The following is a 24,255-nucleotide window of genomic DNA, read 5'->3' on the forward strand; positions in this document are numbered from 1 at the left end:
GTGGGTAATGCAAAGCTGAAGACTGATCTTTGTCTTTCATTTAGCATTAATGATATTCCATAACATTAACAAGATCATCACTATATAATATATCACTATATATTCATATATACATCGTTATATCATAATATTTTAGCGGCTAGAATTTTGATTCACTAACCAAGAATCAGGGGGTCCCTTTCACTGAGGCGGAAGGCCAGAGGGAAGAGATGGCCTATAAGTGAATACCAAGACCTGGCTTTTCACTAATAGAAGCTTTTACTGGCTCTGAGATCCTATTCTGGGCGGGGGCTAGCATCAATGGTACAAATGCACCTTTATCGAATGTTTTTAGGAACTTTGGTATATTTTTATATACCACATATTGGGCAAGTTTTGTTGCCCAATATGTTTTGTTGCCCAACGCACAAAAGAGCGTTGGGCAACGCATTTTTGTAGAATGTTTTTAGGGATTGTGGTATATTTTTATATGCAACATATTGGGCAGGTGCTAGCATCAATGGTACAAATACACCATTGTAGAATGTTTTTAAGGACTGTGGTATATTTTTTTGTGGCAATATTTTTTTGTATCTATGTTTCGTGCTTTTTTGTGTGCGGTAATTTTGCTAGCTTGATAAACCGAATATTGAACGAAAAAAGAACGGTCCTAAATATACTTTATAGTAAAATTAGCAGCAGCATTTTTCCTTTCCTTCAGAGATAAATTCTTACGTGCCTATATTGCCGGATCAATCGACACCACTCTTGCTTAGCAGCTTTTGGGATATCGATTCAAAACTGCCAGTCGCAAGGCCTTCTTCTTCAAGAGATGGTGACTCTTTTATCTTAAATATAGCCAAGACACTGACAAATTATTATGTTGTCTTGGCCTCAGGTACCTTTGAGTTGCAAAGAGTTGTTAGACTAGTGTTTGTCATACCCTTAACTTTTTGCTTCGCAAAAAAGCTATAATTTTTTGTGGAAACTTACCTAAGTCTTCCGTAGAATCAGGAGACTGAGATGGGGGAGGGGCCATCATGACCTGCTGCACTGCTGGGTTTGGGGCAACTACCATGAAAGGTTGAGTATTACCATCGGTTTGAGCTAAAGGAAGCATTTGGCCTGAAAGAAAAACATATTATAACCCTAGACAAGGCCGTATGCAGGAAGGGAGGGGTAGGGTGTTCGGAATTAAAAAATCTTAACCCCTCTCCAACCAAAAAACTTTTGTAAATCCCTCGAAAAAATTCTGGATACGACCCTGGCCGTAGTTTAAGTATTTAAATAAGTATCATAATAGGTTTAGAAGTTCCACATACCCCCTCTAGTTCAAAATAAGATTACAGCTATATCATCAAATAATAATTCCTCACTCGTAACCGGTCTGAAATATCCCTCTCCTATGGAAACTGAAAAACGAGTCCATAAAGAGAAGCATTTAGTTTTTTACTCCCTGCCAAAGGATGAATACTTAGCTTTAGCTCCCCCCAATTTTTCTTGAGTTTGGACCAATCTTTTTTTCAAAGTATTCAAGTCAAAACCAAGTCTTTAAAAGTAGGGCTCGGAGAGTTTGGGGAAATCTTGACAGGTGATGTAGGCTTGATAACTTTTAGGCGGTAGATAATGTTCAAAATAAAAGTTCAAAATAAGATTATAGCCATATTAGCACAAAATCATCCCCCTCCCTTTAGTGTATGCTCTTTATGCATACATTATTCAGTTTCCATTGGAATTGGAAAGGGATCTTTCATACCCCTGACGAGGAAGTGGGATTATTTTGTGCTGATATGGCTATAATCTTTAGGACATTTAAATTTTCACAAAAATTAAATAAAGAAAAACAGGTTTAATGTAAATAAAATAGTGCAACAAAAACACAAGAAAGAACAAAAAAACTAAATAATAAAGGAATCCGAGTATTTTGGATTTGAGTTATATTTTTTGGCTGTTTTGTTCTTTTTTTCTCTTGTTTTAGTTGTCGTTTGGGTACTTGTATAATATAGCCCTTACCGGTCAAGTGTTCATTCATTAACGCATTATAGAACCGTTTTTTCGTTAGTTTCTTTCTGTTTAGCCTAAGACAAAACAAAGAGAACTGACAGACTAGATAAAATATATAATTTGGGCTAAATATTTGCACATTAAGGGGGAGAGGGGCGGTGGTAAAGTATTTAGACAGCTTGCGGTTAGAAAACAATTCTTACTTCATATTATGCAGAGTAATATTTAGATGGTTTAACCAAGCTCTTTTCCGCTGAAAAAAGCTTTTTTCCGTTCAAAAAGGTTCTCGAACGTTGATCCAGAACATTCGGATGCTTCATTGTGTAAGGTTTTGTTGTTGTTTTTTTCTTGTTTTTTTTTCACTGCTTTATTCAAATTAAACATGTTTTTTTTTCTCTTTATTTTTTTTAAATGGAAAAGTAGTATGGTCTAAGAAATCAATTACATAATTTTAACTCCCAGCCAAAGGATAAATACTGACCTTTGACCCCACCCATACTTCCCAAGGTGGGACTGCCGCTAATCGATATTAATTACTATTACAATAGCTTGGTCAGTGATTTTTTTATAAGAAAGTGAAAAACTAATGAAAATATTTCAAAACAAAAGTATTACTAGTTCCAACTTTTTCCAAACAAACCTTAATTTAGTACGAAAAGTGTGTTAACTTCAAATATAAGTTCTTAATTACTGAAAAATTACCTTTCAATAACAACCTAAATAGTGAATTATTTCTGATTTAGCGAATTTATTTCTGATTAGCAAGACTACATAAAAGAAAAAGAGCACCGAGAGTATACTTTATCATAAATGTATATACTAGGTATAGTCCTATATACTAGGACTATGATATAAATCTACAATCATGGAACCAAAACTAAAACTATATAACTTTGCTTATGACTATGATGTATTGTTGTCGCCAAACAAAAGAGCCTTTCTCCTTTTGTCAGAATTTACCTGACAGCAACAACAACGTGTTTAAGATGTTTGAGGGAATAACTATTACTCTGAGAATTTTATAAGGCCTATCCAGGGGGAGATGAGTTGGGGGGTTTGACCCCCCCCCTGAAATTTCTGTCCGACTTGTAAAATTATAATCTTAATTTAATAAACTTAATAAATAAAATTATATAAATATAATAATTAATAAATTTTATAAACTTAATAAAATTATAATCTAAAATTTATAAGAAAACATACCGGAAAATTAATCTTAAAGCACAAAAAGTGTTGATGCATAAATTTAAATATTTAAATCCAAGATCTCGACTCTCGAGGGGGAAGAAGACGAATTGAGGTTTAAAAAAAAACAAAAATTACTCTCAATGGAAAAATGAAACTCCAAAGGAAGAAAAATAAAATAAATATATACATCAAAGATATATGAAAACAAATAATTCTATAGACGAAGAATAAAAATTCTAAAACAAACAAAAAATTTAAACGAATAATCGAGAAATTATTGGAAACAGTAATTTCCCTGGTGTTTCATGTGAAACTTATTAAACTTCTTTCTATAAAAATTACATAGAAATTAAGTAAACAAGGGTGCCGATTCACAAACAAATAGAGGGGGTGGGGGGGGGGGTTGTGGACGAGGATTTTTCCATTTTACTGAAGATACAAAAACCGTATTTTTCAAAATCCTGGTGGGTGGCAATTTTACTTTTTTCATCTACATTTGCGTCGAGCCATTAAAAAAAACGAAAAGGAAAGCTGGCCGCTGGTGTTGTTCTGATCCATGGCAATGCTCATCCACACACTGTTGGTGCAACTCAACGACTTCTCGAGCAATTGCAACACAACATTTTTGATCATGCGCCACATAGTCTTGAATTAGCACCCATCGATTTTCATCTTCTTGACGAACCGAAACGTGAGTTTGAGGGAAGCATTGCGCTTTTTAACCAATGAGGACCTTCAAACCAAGTCCCTGAATTCATTGGTGAATTCAGTTTTTGAAAATTCTATTAAAAAGCTTATGACAAATGTAAAGCTGCGGCGTGTGACAAATGTCTCAATTTTTTCGCTGATTATGTCGACAGTAACCATAAGTGTACCAATTTTTTGGCAATAAAGTTATTGTTTTATTTGAGCTTGTCTTTTATTTTTAACCTATCAGGGGTTCACAAAAAAACGACCCTCTTATCATAAATACTGTAGATGAGTAAGATAAAGGGTACCAGAAAGTTGCACATCCGAATTTCCGGACAGGATTGTCCCTCCATTTATGAATATTGGTTGAGGTAATCCATTCCCAGGTCTCTGAACCTAAAATATAAGGGGAAAATCAAGCATTTTACTTTTCAGACAACCCCTTAATCAATTGACTCTTAAATATTGATACAATAGTAACATGAATATAGAAAATAGGCAAGAAAGAGCGGTACGGTAACCGGTCTGTTGGTATCGTGATTTTTTCCAGTTGCCATGATTTTTCATATAATTCGTCATGTTTGGATGTTTCAACAAATACCTCCTCTCTGAGAGAAACCTGCGGAAGAGGCTGATAAGAAGAGAAAAAAAAGAAACCATAATAATAGTAGCATCTAATAGTAGCGAGACTATAAAAAAAAGAAAAAAATATGTAAGAAATTAGACGGCAGAGTCTAGATAGACTTAGATATTTAGTCATAAGGAAATTGAAAGGATATAATGAAAATCAGAAGTGTCACAGTTATGACGCTTAGAGTGGGAGGAAGTGCAAAATCTTGAAAAAAGCCTTTCCAGGGCAGCATCTTCCAATTATTCCAGGAATTTTTTCCAGAATATTTCCAGGAATATTCTTTCCTGAAATTATTCTCAGGAATATTCTTCCTGAAATATTCCTGAATATTTCCAGGAATATTCTTTCCTGAAATTATTCCCAGGAATATTCTTCCTGAAATATTTCCAGGAATATTCTTTCCATTATTCCAGGAATATTCCAGACGGGGGATTTCCCTCTCCTTTGTGCAAGTGCGATCTGAAATTTGAGGAGCAAAAATTGAAATTTGACACATATTATGTGCTTGTCAAGAAAGAGAAAGCTGAAGAAACATGGATAGAATAAAAGCAATCCCCAGGGGGGAAGAGGTAGTGTTTTGAAAAACGAAATACCTGAAGAATATCATTCATTTACTAAATGTTACACGTATTTGCACGTTTTGGATTACAAAAGGGTAGGCAAATACCCAGTTTTTTCCTTCCTCCCTTACAGGAAAGCTTATCAAGTAGTTTAGTAATAATTTTCCTGGGAAGAAAGCGTGAAAACGTAATACAGTAAATGCCGGGCTCTAAATTAATATTTTCCTAAAAATATTTCTTACTTCAAATTCACCTTGGTTCTGTCACGCTGTGCCGTATAACCTTTCAAAATTATACTACTTAATACTTTGTGATATGTTATGTACGGAGCAAATTTTGTTTATAACGCCATCTCTGCTAAGTATACTCGACATCTACTTAGAATTTGGCATTGATGGAAGAATTTGTCTACTTATATGGAATTTTTCGATGAGCAATCAATAAACTTCGAAAATACATTAATAAACTTTTCATAGAAAGCCTGTCATCCTTAATTAGAGCTTGAATTTCAATCTCCATTTCACATTTTTAAGTATGAATAATTTACTTAATATGTTAGACGATGAATGTGATGGTTTTATGAATCTTAACATTAGGTTATTGTGAAAGGTTATATTCAACGTAATATTACCTACGTAATAAAACACTTTAAATACACACACACACACACACACACACACACACACACACACACATATATATATATATATATATATATATATATATATATATATATATATATATATATATATATATATATATATATATATATATATATATATATATATATATATATATATATATATATATATATATATATATATATTAATATATACATACATATAACGAAAGTATAACAGTTCAAAATAGGGATGAAACCTTTTTAATCGACAGTGAACAGTTATACAGTTTATATTTTCGTCATGGAAAGGCAGTGTGGTCTTCGAAGCTATATATATATATATATATATATATATATATATATATATATATATATATATATATATATATATATATATATATATATATATATATATATATATATATATATATATATATATATATATATATATATATTAACGTAATAAAATACTTTCTACATAGCATTGAGAATTTTGTACGTAGTGCGAAAGCCGCTTAGCCGCTTTATTCAAACTTGTGGATTAGAACTTGTAGGAACTCCCTTGTGTGTATTAAAAGAGATGGTCGTCATAAGGCATTTATGAATGGTTTAAGGGCCATAGAAATCAATAGGATTTATTTGCGCTTGAGGCCCATAGGCCAAGGCAAAATAGATAAAACAAAGAACAATTACACAAAAATATAAAAAATCCTAAAATAATCGTACAGAAACCTAGCTCAAATTTTCATTGCGAGACACAGAAATCGTGCCAAATTTCTGACACCCATTTATCTGCACACAATCTCACCAACCACTCAAAATCAAAAGCCTCCCTACCAAGCACTTCAATCCTTCAATCGTTTGTTCACATATCTTCACATTGAAACATCAATGATGTACACTTTCATTCAAACCTCCAGACAGAGGACATAAATATGGACATACTCGGATTGGGTTTACACCAGACACGTGTGACATACTCGTATTAGGGTCACAATTACAGAGCGGGCTTGAATTCCATCGCTCCAGTACCGATATCTAAGGAATTAGACTTTATACAAAGCCGTTGCAGACTGAATAACTTTTTTTTTTGTACTTTTATAAACTTGGAAATGTCATTTGATTAGTAACAACAAAACTTTAAATAACGCACGGATCTTATCTGATCTAAAAATATAATTATTTAATTAAAGTATTCAAGCCAGTGGATCATATCGTATTTTTATACAATTTACATAAGACAATATAAAATGTAATTGTATGGTCCCATATTATCTCCATTCTTATAGCATTATACTGTCAAACTATTACTCCCATTATTTTATACGGCAAGTCCATAAACAATACGATTATATATATATATATATATATATATATATATATATATATATATATATATATATATATATATATATATATATATATTGTATATTGTAAAGAGCAAATGTGACCCTTAAAACGAGCTTTTAAACAGTTTTAAAGCTACTTAATAAATTATAGTTTTTCCAAATTATTGGGGGAGTAACTGCCCCCGTCAACGACATATATATATATAATATATATATATATATATATATATATATATACATTGAATATAGTAAACATTTTTTCCGAATTGTAAGGAACATAGTTTTTGTGATTTATAAAATTGCGTGGCATAATTTTCAATAATAGCGGAAAAAATGCACACATTAGATATACAGATAAAATATTTCGTAAAAAGCATGTATTCCCCATCAATCTCACGTTTTCTTTTATTTAATTTGCTTTTTTTAACCCCATCCTAGGCCAAATTAACGCGTGTACGGGGCTGATGTCAGGACAAAAAGAAGTAATGTCAATGATAGTAATTATATGGTTTTAAATACGTAACGTTTGTTATGTTTAAGATCACCTATAATACTTATAATAACACTGGCGGATCCAGGGGGCCACGGTCCCCCGACTCCCCGGCCCAAAATTCTTTCTGGCACCTTCATTCCTTGTTTTTCTCTCTGATTTTCACTCTTTTTTAAAAATAAATTTGTCAATTTGGTCAATTATTGGCCCCCTTGTCACATTCCCCCCCCCCCAAGATTTTGCTTATTGGCGCTCTTGTCATATCCCTCCCCCCAAGATTTTGCTCTAGGTCCGCCCCTTAATATAATAAAAATATTAGTAGTATTAACCAGGATATTCACATTTGTTTTTATTATAAAAAATAACAACTCTTGCGGAAAAAGGTAAGACTAGGAAGTTTAAAAAAAGTCGCTGGAATACAAAAATCTTCTTTTTACTTAGCTTTTGTTCTCTATTCTATTATCATAGCTTTTTTCTTTCCTTGGGTATTACAATTTTCGTAAATTTTTGTAGCATTAATTCACGAATACATCGGTCTTAGGTAGATTTAACCAATTTTTTTTCAGATCAGAGTAGACGTGCTTTATGCGAAATGGAGAGGAATTTTCCAAGAATCGATAAAGCATCCCTTCCTAACAACTGAAATCACCTAATGAACCATATCATAGTCCCTCTAAGTTTTACATCCCTTGACAACTTAGAGATCGATCAATCCCTCTCCGGGAAAAAATTCGAGTGGGAATGTCGGCTGGATATTGCTGCAAAGAGGGGAGAAATATATTATTTCTATCTTAGGTACACACAACTAGTATTTTAGAGAAGTTTTGAAGAATACTTTTCGGGCATGGGCTGCCAAAAATCTAAATTAAGAAATCTAAATCAGAAAACTACCCAAACCCCTCTTTCAAATACAGGGTGACTTCTGTTTGTAGTGGGTTTTACATTCTGCTCTTTGGATATGAAAAACTCGTTCTTGCTTTAATATCTATAATTTATAATATTATAATATTTATTTATAATTTCATATTATATTTTATAAATATTTATTATAATATTTATAATTTTATATCTATTTGATCAAGGGCGTATCCAGGATTTTTGATTGGGGGAGTAGCTACGAAAAAAACGCATTAAATATTTATTTAGATGTATTTTTATTACCATTCTGCAATTTAGACAAAAATCTAGGGGGAGGGGGTTGAAAAATGGTACCCAGTACCCCCCTGGATATGACCTTGCTTGTAACTTATAGCTGTTGTATAATTATTAGTATTAGTGTCAGTATTTATTTAATATCGTTATTATTATTAATTATTAGTATCGCTATAGACTAGGTTAGACAAAATTTAGGGGAGGGGAACGACACCCCCTGGATTTTGCCTTGCTTGTACCTTATATATTTTATATAATTATTAGTGTTAGTGTCAGTATTTCTTTAATATCGTTATTATAATTAATTATTAATATTGCTATAGACTAGGTTATATTTATTGAAAAAGATGATATAATAAACGAAGGTTCAAATTACTGCGTACTATTTCGCTACCAAGGGCATATCCAGCAGGATAGCACAAAGAAGAGGGTTTCGATGTTTTTACAAGCACAATTTCTTAAAATTACAGTTTCACCCTTCAATTTCTAGTATTTTCCAAATATTCACCTACTTCTGAATTTATTTCGAAGTCACCGGTCCAACGAAACATATTTGCCTGCGGGGGGAAAGCATTTGACTTCCGCCCTCTCATCAAAAATTTTAAAACTATGCAAAAACGATTTTTTAGTGGTTTAAGGGTTAACAGCGGCTGAGCCAATCCCCTGTCAAAGTACTCGTACAGAGCACGTCACTCCTCTGATTTGGAAGACACAGACAATGGCATCCAATACCTCTTCCTCCCTAATTCAATACCTTTTTACCCGTGAAAAAGCCTCCGACTGACGATAATCTATTTCTAGAAATGTACTTTTTCAAATGAGTGAATCAATTATGCAGTTAGAGATAACAATGATTCCCAATATGCATAATTATGAAAATGCAATTCAAAACATCAGACTAAAACATGATTTAGCATTTTATAATCTGGATTTTAGTGATTGTAAAACTGGATTCAAAAGTTATTCGTAAAAGGAATAGAATGTCTTTTGTCTGACTGCTTAAACCGGTTTTCGATTATATCTATACAACCATAATAACGAGTTTATGACTATAGATCAATAACAAGGAGATAAAGAGCTGCTACTATGATGAGTAACTCAGTAACTATTGACTATTGGACAAGTCAAAAATAATGGGAGATTTAAAGTTAAGAGCCACTGGAACCATGAAAGTCACGCAATGGAGGGAGCTCGAGCCGACTCTTTTATTTAAGAGGGTTATCAGACCAACAAGTTACTGGCACTAAATATTTCATACAGTCTGCTTGGACTGAAAGCCATATTAAAAAAAACACACAAAAAAAAAAAAACCTTTACTCGTATTTTCAGCGAAATATTTCAAAAACCAGCAAAACTTTACCCTAGAATTAAAAAACACTTTTGTATCTTCATTTTTTTTTTAATCACAAGAAAATTCTTCCCCATTTTCGTGAAACTCCACACTTTCTTTCTTACCGGCATGCATTGGAAAGCCGTATCAAAAAAAAAAAAAAAAAAAAAAAAAAAAAAATCAAAAAACACCTTTATTCGTATTTTCAGCAAAATAAGTAAAAACCTGCAAAATCCTTTCCTAGATTTAAAAAACACACTTTTTTGTATCTCCATTTTTTTAATCATTTTTCATTTTTTTTTTCATTTCACTTAATTTTTTTCTTAATGTCTTTTTTTGTATCATCATTTTTTGAAAAGAAAATCCTTATCCACTTTCGTGAAATTCCACACTTTCTTTCTTAATGCCTCATGTCTTATCCCCTTAAAGGGAGGAAAAATAGCCTTCACTTGCCCTTTGCTATGTCCGCCATTTTCAACACCCGCATTGAATGCAATTTTCTCAAGTTTCACTACCCTGAATCCCTCGTTTATTGCCCAGAAGTGTCCTAACTTAGTGGTTCATGCTGCTACTGAGAGGTTTCAAAGGATTTTCTTCCAGTGGCGTAATTTCGTGAAATTCCTGGGGGGGGGGGGGGAGTGGAACAAATTTCCCATATTAGGTGAAAATAACAGTGAAAACTGGAAAATTAGCCATATAGTACCATAAAGGTTATGTAAAGATATACTAAAGAAAACTGACCTGTTTATGTGGATGCTTGAATTATGCAGACTTATCTTCGTTTTGACAAGATTTTTAAAGAAAGTAAAATTCAGCTGGGGGCGACATACTGGGCTTAAAGGGGGAAACTTATATCTAGAAGGGGCAGTTACACCCCACCCCATAGCAAATTACACCCCTGATTTCTTCAAGGGGTGAATATCCAGCACTTTTATTGGAGAGCCAGAGTGGTCTAAGTCCAGACGGTCAAGAGGCATTGGCTATGTAATAATATTTTTCTCCTAGTTATTGGGGACCATCTGCACACCTCCCCCCCCCCCCTAAAGAGACACCCCTGGTTTTTACGCCAATATCGCAAAGCAATTTAACAAGTCCTAGTTTCTTTCATAAATAAATATAGTTCCTTCGTCTCTCAGTTAAGTTCAATTATTGCTGCTTCGTAGCCTTTATGGCAAATGGGTTTTATTTTTTTCCTTTTATTTTTGCTTCTTTGTGATATAGTCAGAGTTCTATTTGTTTTAATATTTTAGTTAAACATTTTTCACCTTAGACTTTTTCCTTGCTAGCAATGGTATTCTAGCCCTTTCTTGTATCCTTTCCGATTTTGCTCATTGATGCTTTTTTTTATTATTATCCCACCTACCCTCCTCTTAGAGGCATTGTATTTCAAAATTTTCAAGCAGATATATAAAAGCCAACTTTGATTATCCGTACTCTTAATTCTACTTTAAATTTTATTGTTTACTTAAAATATGGCATATTAAATCATCAAATATTTGATGCTTACGATTAATGTTTGGTCAATACGAATTAGGGTTTTTTTAGATTGTGACAGTCATTTACCAAAAATGTGTGATATTAATATTAATAATTCTCTATTAGCTTAAGTATACCTATTTCATGTATTTTTAGTCTCACCTTTGTACTAAATTCTTAGCTATCGCCTCTACCAGCAAAGTCAAATTGTAAAATTGGAATGGAAAGACGTGCACTATTTACCCTGTAATACCAGAATCAGAGGGCAGATAGATTTCAAAAGGTACCTTTTTTAGCTTTTTCATAAAAAAACACCCCCCAAAAAAACAAAAAATCAAAACATAAGCTTTTTCGAATCTTTATTAAGAACATATTGGCATAAAATACTTGCCCCTTTACATTTTCGTAAGTTTCCGCCAGAGACCAGAATACGATACAGCGGTACGCCACATGGGCAGGTGCACATTAGACTGAAGGCATGAGTGATAATACCTTTGACAATTTATATGAGCCTCCACCATAACAGGGGTGTTATTTGGTGGGGGGATTTTTAATCTTATGTTTTCAGAATGGGGGCAAAAGCTTATTCAGTAATTAAGAGTCTGTCTGCGCTTTCTTGGGACTAATGTGGCCTTTCTCGAGCATATGGTATGGCCCATTAAATAGAAACTGCAAGGTCAGACAAACAGGCTCTGGCATGAAAAGGTCGCCAAACCTGTATACCAAAATCATTTAACAGAAAGCGGCACTTGGAGGCTGGAATGAGTCTGTGATTAAACTGTAAAAACCTTGAATCTGCTTTATCGGAAGTTTAACATCGCTGAATTGATAAATGGATTCGAACCAAGATTAAGTGCAGCGTCTGAACGCAGCTGAAAACTAATAACATATATCTGCCCGGACTACCAGTTGCCAGTATTTACACTTTTTTTTTCAAACAATCTGGAAAACCTCGGCGATTTTCGGTAGAAAATCGGTAGGTGGCTCTCAGGGTTCGGTAGAATTTTCAATAGGACTGTTTTTCATTTTGTGTTATGTTCTTGGAGGAGTGACTTGCGAATAAAGTACCACATTCTAAAAACTCAGAGGGAGATTCCGTAAAGAAAATCGGGATTTCATCGATCAATTTTTGTCAAAGTCGCCTCTGTTAACTTTTTTTTTATGTGTTCTACCATTTATATATTCAACTTTACGAGCTCTGGTATCTGTTGGGCGTTATTGTTTTTTTGTAGTTTTAAGTAAATCTAATAAACAGTCGAACGTCTGTTGTCGTCATAAAAGCAGAACACATAGGGATTTTGAATACTCCACGCGCAAAAAAGGGTATAATTACGCCGTCAACACCCTTTAAAAAATACCAAAGAAAACAGCCATGAACCATATCAAAAACAAAGAATGACCACCAACACAAAGTAGCTTTTTTGGGTAATTCAGAGTTTTCTGTAGATTTTCGGTAGTTTCGGGATCTTCTTCTGCTGTCGGGAAATTGATACGGAATTCGGTAGATCCCCGAAAAATCGGTAGAAGTGGGAACAACGCCAGTTGCACATTTTGCCAGATGTAAAGTTTCCTTCGTGTAGAATATTTTGGTCGCTTTTGCTTCGGGTTGAAAAACCCGTTTTCAAGCCAGGAAAACTGAGTTTTTAATAAACGAAAAATTCCTCGTTATACGAATTTATATATTCTTTAGAAAGGGATTCAAAGAAATTTTTCTACGGGATATTTCTGCTTTCAATCCGACATGCAAGACATAATTAACATGATGACGTCTTTTTCGTTTGCAAAAAATGAAAGCCTAAAAAATAGAAAATAAAGAAATGAAAGCACTGACCTTCAGTTCCTTCTTTAGCTTTACTTGTCATTGAACATTAAAGAATTTTCTGCTTTATATTCAATTTCATTTTTACTAGGGAAAATGTCCTTGCCCTTGCTCGTGGCAGCCCTTCCTGGCTCCTGGCAATACCAAATGGGGTAATTTATCAATTGTTTAGTGTAGGTTGACTTGGGGGAGGGATAACAGCTTTGGTCTATTCCTATTTTTCTAAAATATACCCTTGTTGTAGGGCCCTGTCCAGACTATTTTCTGGGGGAGAGGGGGGAACAAAAACAATTATTTTTCAGGAGGAGGGATACTTTAAAAAAGTTCTGTTCGAGTGGGGGTTAAGGCGTTTGTCTTTAGTTTTTTTTTTAGAAGAAGAAGTAGTCTTCTTACCTACATTTTATGAGTCAGAGAAGTAATTGAGGGGAGGACCTAAACAATCGGTACCTTCCCTCTCTAGATACGACCCTGCCTTATTGCGTTTTAGCGAATCCTACCCTGAGCTTTAATAATTGCTTTAAATATATTGTACTTCTACAGATATTGAAATGACGGGAAATTACAGAAGGTATTTAAATTTAAATATTTGTTGCCATCATTACGAGCATAGCTAGATTATCCATACGGACAGAGCAATTCAGTTCCTTGCCCAATGCTTCTTTCACAATATTAAATAAAAAAACAAGTTTTTTATAACTGAAAGTAAGGAGCAACATTAAAACTTAAAACGAATAGAAATTACTCCGTATATGAAAGAAGCTGTTCCCTCCTCAACACCCCGCTCTTTACGCTAAAGTTTGACTCTTTCTCTCAACTCTACTTTTTAAAACAGTAAAAAACTTTAGCGTAAAGAGCAGGGCGTTGAAGAGGAAACAGCCCCTTTCATATACGGGTTAATTTCTGCTCGTTTTAAGTGTCGATGTTGCTCCTTACTTTTAGATAAAAAAAAAAAAAAATTGTTTTTTTTTGTATTTAATTTCTGAACGTTTTTTAGTTAATCCATGTTTTGATTTCGGCTCTCCGCAGATGAATAATTAAAGCGAAATTTGAATATTTATTTATTTGGCTAAATGGCTTTCCCGTAGTTTTGATCGAATGATTTTGAGAAAAAAGGAGGGGGGAGGAGGCCCAGTTGCCCTCGAGTTTTTTGGGTACTTAAAAAGGCAACTAGAACTTTTATTTTTTTTTACAAACGTTTTCATTAGTTAAAGATATACGTAACTTACGAATTAGCTTACGCAACAAACTTGTATATTCGTATGTTTTTATTACGTATATGAGATGGTTCGCCCACTCATCAATACCTCGCTCGCTAGCTCGTCATCATTCTATACTGCATACCGTAGAACTTTTCAAACTAGCTTAACTTAAGACTTTCAGTTATGTTGTGTAATACAGCCTAAACAGGATGGAATTTCTGGAAAACAATTAGTAAATTTAAAAAACAAATTGATTTATTATTGATTAATTTATACAAAAAGCCTTTCATTTTTGATCAGAGGTTAATCTCCATTTTCATACCGCGTTATAAAATTTTAGTAGTTTGTTTATAATGATTGTAACAGTTTCAAACGATGATTAAATAGTTTTATGAATTTTAATTTAGTCTAGTGTAAAAGAACTTGTTTAAGAGCGAAATGTAAATTATGTAAATTAATTTACTTTACCTAAATTAATCGCTTAGAATAAAAAATTATGTTTATAATGTTAAAGCCGCTTAAGGTGGTGAGTCACATAGGAATCACCCCTTTATTGTTTATTGAAGAAGGAAGCTTACCATCTGAAGAGAAAAAGGCTGGGGCTGAGATTGCACAGGCTGATCTTCCTTCATATTTTCTTCTTCTTCCAAGTCTTTTTCCTCTTCTATTTCTTCGTCGTTAGTGCTCTTGTCAAAATTTTTCTTTTCTTCGCCATCTTCCTCTGATAAAAAAAAATAGCATTAAGCCTAATATTAGACATTTTATCAACAGAGAAATCAATGGCACCGTTCTTTGACTCATCAAAGTTCTTACATTCTTCGACAGGGAACGATTTTAAGGAAATTTGAGGGCTCTGATCCTCGGATTTCGTTAAAATTGACAATCAATTTAAATAAGTAATTAGCCTGGTAGCCTCTAGTTTCTTAAAACAAGGACTCTAAGGCCTTTCGTTCGCAAATATCATTCTTTCTTCTGCTCTGATCAGTGGCCTAAGTATTCTGATGAGAATACCGTCAGAGCTCTCTCATCAGTGTTCTATATGGTAGGAAAATTTATTTTAAACAAAACGTTTTAAGAAACTAGAGGCTACCAGGCTAATTACTTATTTAAATTGATTGTCAATTATAAGGAAATCCGAGGACTCCGATCATACCTCTAAGGCCTTTCTTTTGCAAACATCATTCTTTCTTCTGCTCTGATCAGTGGTCTAAGTATTCCGATGAGAATACCGTCAGGGCTCTCTCATCAGTGTTCTATTTGGTAGGAAAATTTATTTTAAACAAAATGTTTTAAGAAACTAGAGGCTACCAGGCTAATTACTTATTTAAATTGATTGTCAATTATAAGGAAATCCGAGGACTCCGATCTTACCTCTAAGGCCTTTCTTTTGCAAACATCATTCTTTCTTCTGCTCTGATCAGTGGTCTAAGTATTCCGATGAGAATACCGTCAGGGCTCTCTCATCAGTGTTCTATTTGGTAGGAAAATTTATTTTAAACAAAATGTTTTAAGAAACTAGAGGCTACCAGGGTAATTACTTATTTAAATTGATTGTCAATTATAAGGAAATCCGAGGACTCCGATCTTACCTCTAAGGCCTTTCTTTTGCAAACATCATTCTTTCTTCTGCTCTGATCAGTGGTCTAAGTATTCCGATGAGAATACCGTCAGGGCTCTCTCATCAGTGTTCTATTTGGTAGGAAAATTTATTTTAAACAAAATGTTTTAAGAAACTAGAGGCTACCAGGCTAATTACTTATTTAAATTGATTGTCAATTTTAAGGAAATCCGAGGACCCCGATCGTCCGATCTTACCTCTAAGGCCTTTCTTTTGCAAACATCATTCTTTCTTCTGCTCTGATCAGTGGTCTAAGTATTCTGATGAGAATACCATCAGAGTTCTCCTATCAATGTTCTATTTGATAGAAAAATTAATTTAAAAAAAAAATATTTTAAGAAACTAGAGGCTACGAGGCTAATTACTTATTTAAATTGACTGTCAGCCAGTTTTGTGAGGTAAGTTACATTCTTAGAGATGGAGTTGAACAATTTTGAATAGATCATAGAACTGAGCGTCTTTTGCACTTTTTGGTGTGAGTTGTGAGCTGTGTGAGTAGTTTTTGCTGTGCGAGCAGTGAGCTGCAAGATCTTTGCACTTTGATAAAGCAAAAAACAATAATCTGAGTAGAAAGAGGTAACATCTTAGATGGTTGAGCACTTTGACAAATCACAGAACAGGGGTAGTAAATCAATGCAGTCAAGTTATAACACTGGTAATTAAACCTAATAACACAGATGAACCATCTTAGAAAACATATACTTGAGATGTTTCTTAAATTCGTTTGCTCGAGGCACATCAAAACACAGTATTAAAATTTCTAAAATGCTAGGAATGCTTACTAAAATGCTAAAATGATAGGATTCCTATCATTAGAAATAGAAATATTTCGAAACTTGTAAAATGTGTGATTGTAAATCTTCTAATCATGTTTGTAAGGACCTGAAAGATAGTTCAACCGAAAGCATTTTATATAGGAAAGCCTGTATTTCCCAGCAGAGCAGAAAAACAAAACAACATTTTTTGTTAGTAAAGATTTATTTACGGAACAACGTATGGTAACATCACCAAGAAGCTGTTGTTTGCTAAAGCAAGAGCTTTTAGGCTTCTAAAATATGACAAAAGTAATTTTGTTACCCAAATCACCAATTTCGAATTATTTCTGTACGTGTTTAAAAAAAGGACACAAGGCATAAAAAAATATGATTTTTTTTTCAAATATCACAAAACACGCAATGAATTGCCGAAGCTTAGCTGTATAGCCTACTGTATCTGTTCTATCATATACCGAATGTTTCATTCTGCCTCTGACTGAATCTAGTCACTCTAGAAATACAACATTTCTCACAAACAACATCCAGCCTCTCTCACGTTGGAATTTAAAGCTAATTTTTAAAAATAACAGCAAGATCAGAGCTTAGGATACGCTCAGTGGCGTCAATTCAAGGAGTTTTAGGGGTGGGGGCTGTTTTTTTTAAATCTGAGGGTGGGGGCTATGTTTTTGTTTTTTCAACTCTTTCAATGAAAATATCAAAAAGTGACTTTTCAATGACAATGCCAAAACGGTGTTTTCCAAAATCTGGTGGAGAGGAAGAGGAAAAATCTTAAGAGGACGAACAGTCTTAATCTTGACTAAGTTTCAGACACCTTATTACTATCTTGGAAAAATATAGCTACTAACTGGTTGATTTACATCGAATTTGTCTATCTTTTTATCTTGTTGTAGCTTTGCTTATCTGTATATCTTGTTGTATATCTTTGTGTAAATGAGTCCGTTAATTTAAGGGTGGTTTCTTGAGGAAAAACCTTTAAAGTATCTTAGTATCCTCCTGAAGACATGGTTCAGAATGTAACACCCATACAAAAATAATGTAATCGCATATCATATTTTCAGCAAAATAAATTCTGTTGCTAAGATACTTTAAAGATATTTTAAACCACCTTTAAAGAAACGAAGGAAGATAATAACAGAGCCAAATCAGGAAAGAGAGGTTAGAGGTCTATCTTTGAATCTTGTTGTATCTTTGTATCTTAAAAGTCTAGAAGACTAAATGTCTATCTCAAAAGGTCACAGGTCTAACTTTGTAACTTGTTCTATCTTTGCATCTTGTTCTCTTTGTATATACTGTTCTATATCTTTGTACAAAATAATTCAGTTTCTTAACATATATATTTCAGTTCAGTTAACTATGTTGCTAATGTAATAGAAATAATTATGCTGAAAATACGATATGCAATTACATCTTAATTAGATTGAAATTGCATTCTTAACCAATGTTCAGCGAAACAAGAGGGAGATAAAAATGCAATTATTGAAGTTATATAAGATATATCATAACGGGTGTTGTAGCGGGGTAGGGGGAGGGTAGGAGGAGTCAGAAAACCTTACCATGTCTCTAATCATACAGTAAAATGATAAAAAAATAAAATCCAAGGGATGGTTTTAGACCAAGGTGAGAGGCAACCAAGCTTCCGTGCCAACGGTTGGTGGACCATAACTTGGTAGAAAAAAAAAATTAAAATTAAAAAAACGATTTGATTGACTGACCAGGGATTTATTGCCTGAGATTTATAACCTCTAAGGATACCCAAAGGTAAGGCAAGCTTACCAGAAGAGTCACCTAAAATTCGAAAGTGTTACGATTTGCTTGAAATTCTGAAGACAGGTACCTATACTTAAATAAACTTTCTGTAAGAATTTTTACCCTGCTGGACTAGTTAAATCTCCAGGGACTAGTTAAGCTTCGAATTACCACAGTTCTTATTGCGTTCTTACTTAGTTTCCATACTATAGTACTTAGAAACGCTAATTCCGCTAATTCCTTGGGGCATGTAAGCTCACCTCCAAAGGTGAGGCATGCTTACCAGGAAAGTAAGGTTGGTGGACCATAACTTGGTTGAAAAAAAATTAAAATTAAAAAAACGATTTGATTGACTGACATGGGATTTATTGCCTGAGATTTATAACCTCTAAGGATACCCAAAGGTAAGGCAAGCTTACCAGAAGAGTCACCTAAAATTCGAAAGTGTTGCGATTTGCTTGAAATTCTGAAGACAGGTACCTATACTTAAATAAACTTTGTAAGAATTTTTACCCTGCTGGACTAGTTAAGTCTCCAGGGACTAGTTAAGCTTCGAATTACCACAGTTCTTATTGCGTTCTTACTTAGTTTCCATACTATAGTACTTAGAAACGCTAATTCCGCTAATTCCTTGGGGCATGTAAGCTCACCTCCAAAGGTGAGGCATGCTTACCAGGAAAGTAAGGTTGGTGGACCATAACTTGGTAGAAAAAAAATTAAAATTAAAAAAACGATTTGATTGACTGACCTGGGATTTATTGCCTGAGATTTATAACCTCTAAGGATACCCAAAGGTAAGGCAAGCTTACCAGAAGAGTCACCTAAAATTCGAAAGTGTTGCGATTTGCTTGAAATTCTGAAGACAGGTACCTATACTTAAATAAACTTTGTAAGAATTTTTACCCTGCTGGACTAGTTAAGTCTCCAGGGACTAGTTAAGCTTCGAATTACCACAGTTCTTATTGCGTTCTTACTTAGTTTCCATACTATAGTACTTAGAAACGCTAATTCCGCTAACTCCTTGGGGCATGTAAGCTCACCTCCAAAGGTGAGGCATGCTTACCAGGAAAGTGACCTAAAATTTTAAAGTGTTGAAATTCTGAAGACTAGTGCCTATACTTAAATAGACGTCCCGTAAGAATTTTTAACCTGCTGGGCTTCACTCTCCAGGGACTAGTTAAACTTCAAATTACCACAGTTTTTACTGTGTTGTTACTTAGTTTCCATATTATAGTACTTACAAATGCTAATTGTTAGAGCGCATCCATTTCTGGTTGACCCTCCTCCTCCATGGGGCAGGTAAGCTTACCTCCAAAGGTAAGGTATGCTTACCAGAAAAGTGACCAAAATTCGAAAGTGTTGGAAATTTGAAAGTGTTGAAATTCTGAAGTCAGGTGCCTATACTTAAATAGACGTTCCCTAAGAATTTTTAACCTATTAGAATTCACTCTCCGGGGACTAGTTAAGCTTCAAATTACCACAGCTCTTCAAATTACCACAGAATCTCCTACCTTTTGGAATTTCCCTTCTCAACGCCGCGCTCTTTGCGCTAAAGTTTTTTTTACTGTTTTATAAAGTAGAATTGAGAGTAAGAGTCAAACTTTAGCGTAAAGAGCGGGGTGTTGAGAAGGGAACCGCCCCTTTCATACACGGAGTAATTTCTGTTCGTTTTAAGTTTTAATGTCACTCCTTACTCTCAGTTAAAAAACTAGTTTTTTTTTATTTAATAAGAGTTAAGAGCTCATATGGCACTTGTGACGAGGCCGGAAGAGCCAAGAGCTCATATGATATGAGCTCTAGCAAAATCCTAAGAATCAATAGATTGATTTAAAAGAAAAATCAGAGGCTTAATGCCGGTCGGGATTTAAAATAAGAGCTCTGAGTCACGAGGTCCTTCTAAATATCAAAATTCATTAAGATCCGATCACCCACTCGTAAGTTATAAATACCTCATTTTTTCTAATTTTTCCTCTTCCTTCAGCCTCCCGGTTGTCTAATCGGGGAAAACGACTTTATCAAGTCAATTTGTGCAGCTCCCTGACACGCCTACCAATTATCATCGTCCTAGCACGTCCAGAAGCATCAAACTCGCCAAAGCACTGAACTCCGCCCCCTCACTCCCCAAAAGAGAGCGGATCCCGTACGGTTACGTCAATCACGTATCTAATACATTTGCTTATTCTACCCACCAAGTTTCATCCCGCTTTCTCCACTCTAAGTGTTTTCTCCACCCAATATCAACATAACTGGTCGGGATTTGAAATAAGAGCTCTGAGACATGAGTTCCTTCTCTATATCAAATTTCATTACGATCCGGTTATCCGTTCTTAAGTTAAAAATACCTCAAATTTTCTAATTTTTCCAAATTAACACCCCCCCCCCCCCCAGCTCCTCAAAAGTGAACAGATCCGTTCCAATTATGTCAATGACTCATCTGTAACTTATGCTTAGTCTTCCCATCAAGTTTCATCCCGATCTCTCTACTCTCAAAGTTTTCTAAGATTTCTGTTTCCCCCTCCAACCCCGTATGTCCCCAGTTCCGATTCGAATGCAAAATGGAGCATCTGAGACATAAGATTTTTCTATACCGTATATCAAGTTTCATTACGATCTGATCACCCATTCGTAAGATAAAGATGCCTCAATATTCACGTTTTCCAAGAATTCAGGTTTCCCCCTCCAACTCCCCCCAATGTCACCGGGTCTGGTAAGGATTTGAAATAAGAGCTCTAAAGCAAAAGATCCTTCTAAATTTCAAATTTCATTAGGATCTGATCACCCGTTCGTAAGTTACAAATACTTCATTTTTTTCTAATTTTTCCGAATTACTCCCCCCCCAAAGAGGGGAGGGGGAGTAATTCCCCAAAAAGAGAGCGGATCTGGTCCGGTTATGTCAGTCACGTATCTTGGACTTGTGCTTATTCTTACTACCAAGTTTCATCCTGATCTCTCCACTTTAAGTATCTTCCAAAATTTCCAGCCCCCCCCCCAATGACACTGGATCCAGTCGGGATTTAAAATTAGAGATCTGAGTTACGAGGTACTTCTAAATATGAAATTTCATTAAGATCCGATCACTCCTTCGTTTAAAAATACCTCATTTTTTCTAATTTTTCAGTATTAACCCTTCCCCTCCAACTCCCCCAAATAGAGCGGATCCGTTCCGGTTATTTCAATCACGTATCTAGGACTTTTGCTTATTTTTCCCACCAAGTTTCATCCCGATCCCTCCACTCCAAGCGTTTTCCAAGATTTTAGGTTCCCCCCTCAACTCCCCTCTATGTCACCAGATCCGGTCAGGATTCAAAATAAAAGCTCTGAGATATGATATCCTTCCAAATATCAAATTTCATTAAGATCCGATCACCCGTTCGTAAGTTAAAAATACTTCACTTTTTCTATATTTTTTTCAATTTAACTGTCCCCCCCACTCCACCCAGATGGTCGAATCGAGGAAACGACAATTTCTAATTTAATCTAGTCTGGTTCCTGATACGCCTGCCAAATTTCATCGTCCTAGCTTACCTGCATGTGCCTAAACTAGCAAAACCGGGACCGACAGAACGACAGAATTTGCGATCGCTACATGTCACTTGGTAGATACCAAGTGCCATAAAAACACAGAGCGGGGATCTTCCAATGGGATAGTAAATTCTTAAGGTTATATTTCAATAATTAGTTTTGTTCTAAGTAAAATTTAAGGATTTGAAATCCTAATAAGGATTTTGTCTTACTTTGTTGGACAGACCGACAGTCTAGCCAGTGACGTTGCTTGGAGAGGAGCAAGGGGGGCAGTTCCCCTCAATAATTTGGAGAGCAAAAAATTGTATAGCCCATGCCTCTTGCCCCTTCCGATGTGGACCCCTCTAGCCCTTCCCATCAAAAATGTTGGAGCTATGCCCTTGGGTCTAGCTTCCAATTAAGAGCCATACTAGCAGCAAAATTGATAAAGCTATCTGTCAAAACCTTGCATTGCACTTGCTGTTTGCAACCTTCCGAGATGGTAAAGAATAGTATTTCTTTTTTTGGAGGGGAGCACTGCCAGATAGTTGCACTTATGCTTACCATTAGGGTCCCCCATGTCAATATGATTCAGGGAAAGGGTAAGTAAACAAGGTAGATTTACCTTTATCACCAAACACCACGTCTGGTTTGGGAGATCCGTCATCATCTAGCTCTTTTGCTTCCGAGTCCACTGTCGCCGAATCTTCGACCAGTTCCTGAGGTACATTTTGAGGAGGCACGAAATGTGGTTGAGCTGGCTGACTTACAGATTGGTCTTGGTTAGCTGCCTGAAGAGATGGTTGAATAATTTTAACCATTGATTGAGATGCATTATTCTGAGATGGCGAGGCAGATTTATGAGGAAACGCGATCACCTGGTGTTGTTGCGGCAAGGTGAAGATTGGCTGCACAACTAAACCTAAAAAATATCTTTAATCTAAATGGTACTCAGAATTATTCGCAAAACAGGTATTTCTAAGCATAAGTTTTGGGATGGGAGATTGTAAAGGAAGATTTATCAGGGTGGTTAAAAACCTGTTTATGCATCAGAATTTTAGAATGACCTTGGGGGTTCTTCCGACCAGTTGTGGAAGTCGGATCCCCAATTGGTGACTGTCCACTAAAATCTTAAGCATTAAAAAATAGCGACGAAGACCACACTGCCTTTCCATAACAAACAAATACAACGTAGAGACAATAGGGAAAATTTCAAGACAGTGGAAATTATTTCTGTAGATATTTCGGCCCTATGTCCAAGGGCCGTCTTCAGCACAATACAAGAATAAGAGAGAAACTATATATATATATATATATATATATATATATATATATATATATATATATATATATATATATATATATAAAAGAACTTACATCAAATTGGGAGGATTAAAACTGAATAATTAAAAACACTTTTTAAAACTTTTTTTTAAAAATAGCCCTAGCATCCTTACTTCAACGAAGTTCAACCAGGACTGGCGAAAAGAATGAAATGAGAATATAAGCTCATTCAAACTGAAGAGAATAAAATGATTAGGTGCAGTTTCTTAAAGCTAATCTTGCTTGTTTAGCAGCCTGTCTCAAAGGCGTAGTTGGTTCAGTACTATTATAAATCAGTTTAGTAAAATATTTTGTTAGATCATTTTTAATTAAATTTGAGTATAAAGAATTTAGTGAGTATTCCCCCAAGTCCCTGTTCAAAGAAACATAATTATTTATTTTGAGATTAATTTCGATTGATTCTCGAACCACCTGTTTTATTCCCAAATCATTACTAATGAGTGAAGAGTTTTCAAAAAGTATCATGTGGGACGGATTATTAAATATATGCCAACCTAAAGCAGAATCAAAGGAGTTGTTGGAACTATTTGAAATTAAGGCCTTGTCTATGTCACTTTTATGCTGTTGTAACCGTTTGTCTAGATTCTGATGGGTCCTGCCGACATAGTATTTTCCGCAATCACATGGTATTTGATAGACCCCTCTTTGGCGAGTAACTGGGGTCTTATCTTTACCCGAGTTTAAGAAATTGATGATTTTAAAATTATTAGTAATTTTTATTAGTAATCTTTTTATTCTACGGTTAATTATTTTATTGACAAAAGGAATGGGGTATCCATTA

General features: G+C 34.7%; 1 protein-coding gene across 2 annotated transcripts in view; it reads right to left on the minus strand.

Moving 5' to 3' along the window:
* Positions 1-24,255, minus strand: part of LOC136030515 (POU domain, class 6, transcription factor 2-like) — a 103,153-nt gene that overhangs the window by 12,782 nt on the left and 66,116 nt on the right. For both annotated transcript variants that reach the window (XM_065709543.1, XM_065709542.1), the window contains exons 3-6: positions 22,756-23,052; positions 15,068-15,210; positions 4,170-4,257; positions 973-1,104 (exon numbers count right to left, since the gene is read on the minus strand). In XM_065709543.1, the coding sequence (XP_065565615.1) occupies positions 973-1,104; positions 4,170-4,257; positions 15,068-15,210; positions 22,756-23,052 (660 nt within the window). The remainder of the gene's footprint in view (positions 1-972; positions 1,105-4,169; positions 4,258-15,067; positions 15,211-22,755; positions 23,053-24,255) is intronic.

The sequence above is a fragment of the Artemia franciscana genome, chromosome 8 (genome assembly GCF_032884065.1).
Source record: "Artemia franciscana chromosome 8, ASM3288406v1, whole genome shotgun sequence".
Taxonomy (NCBI): Eukaryota; Metazoa; Arthropoda; class Branchiopoda; order Anostraca; family Artemiidae; genus Artemia; species Artemia franciscana.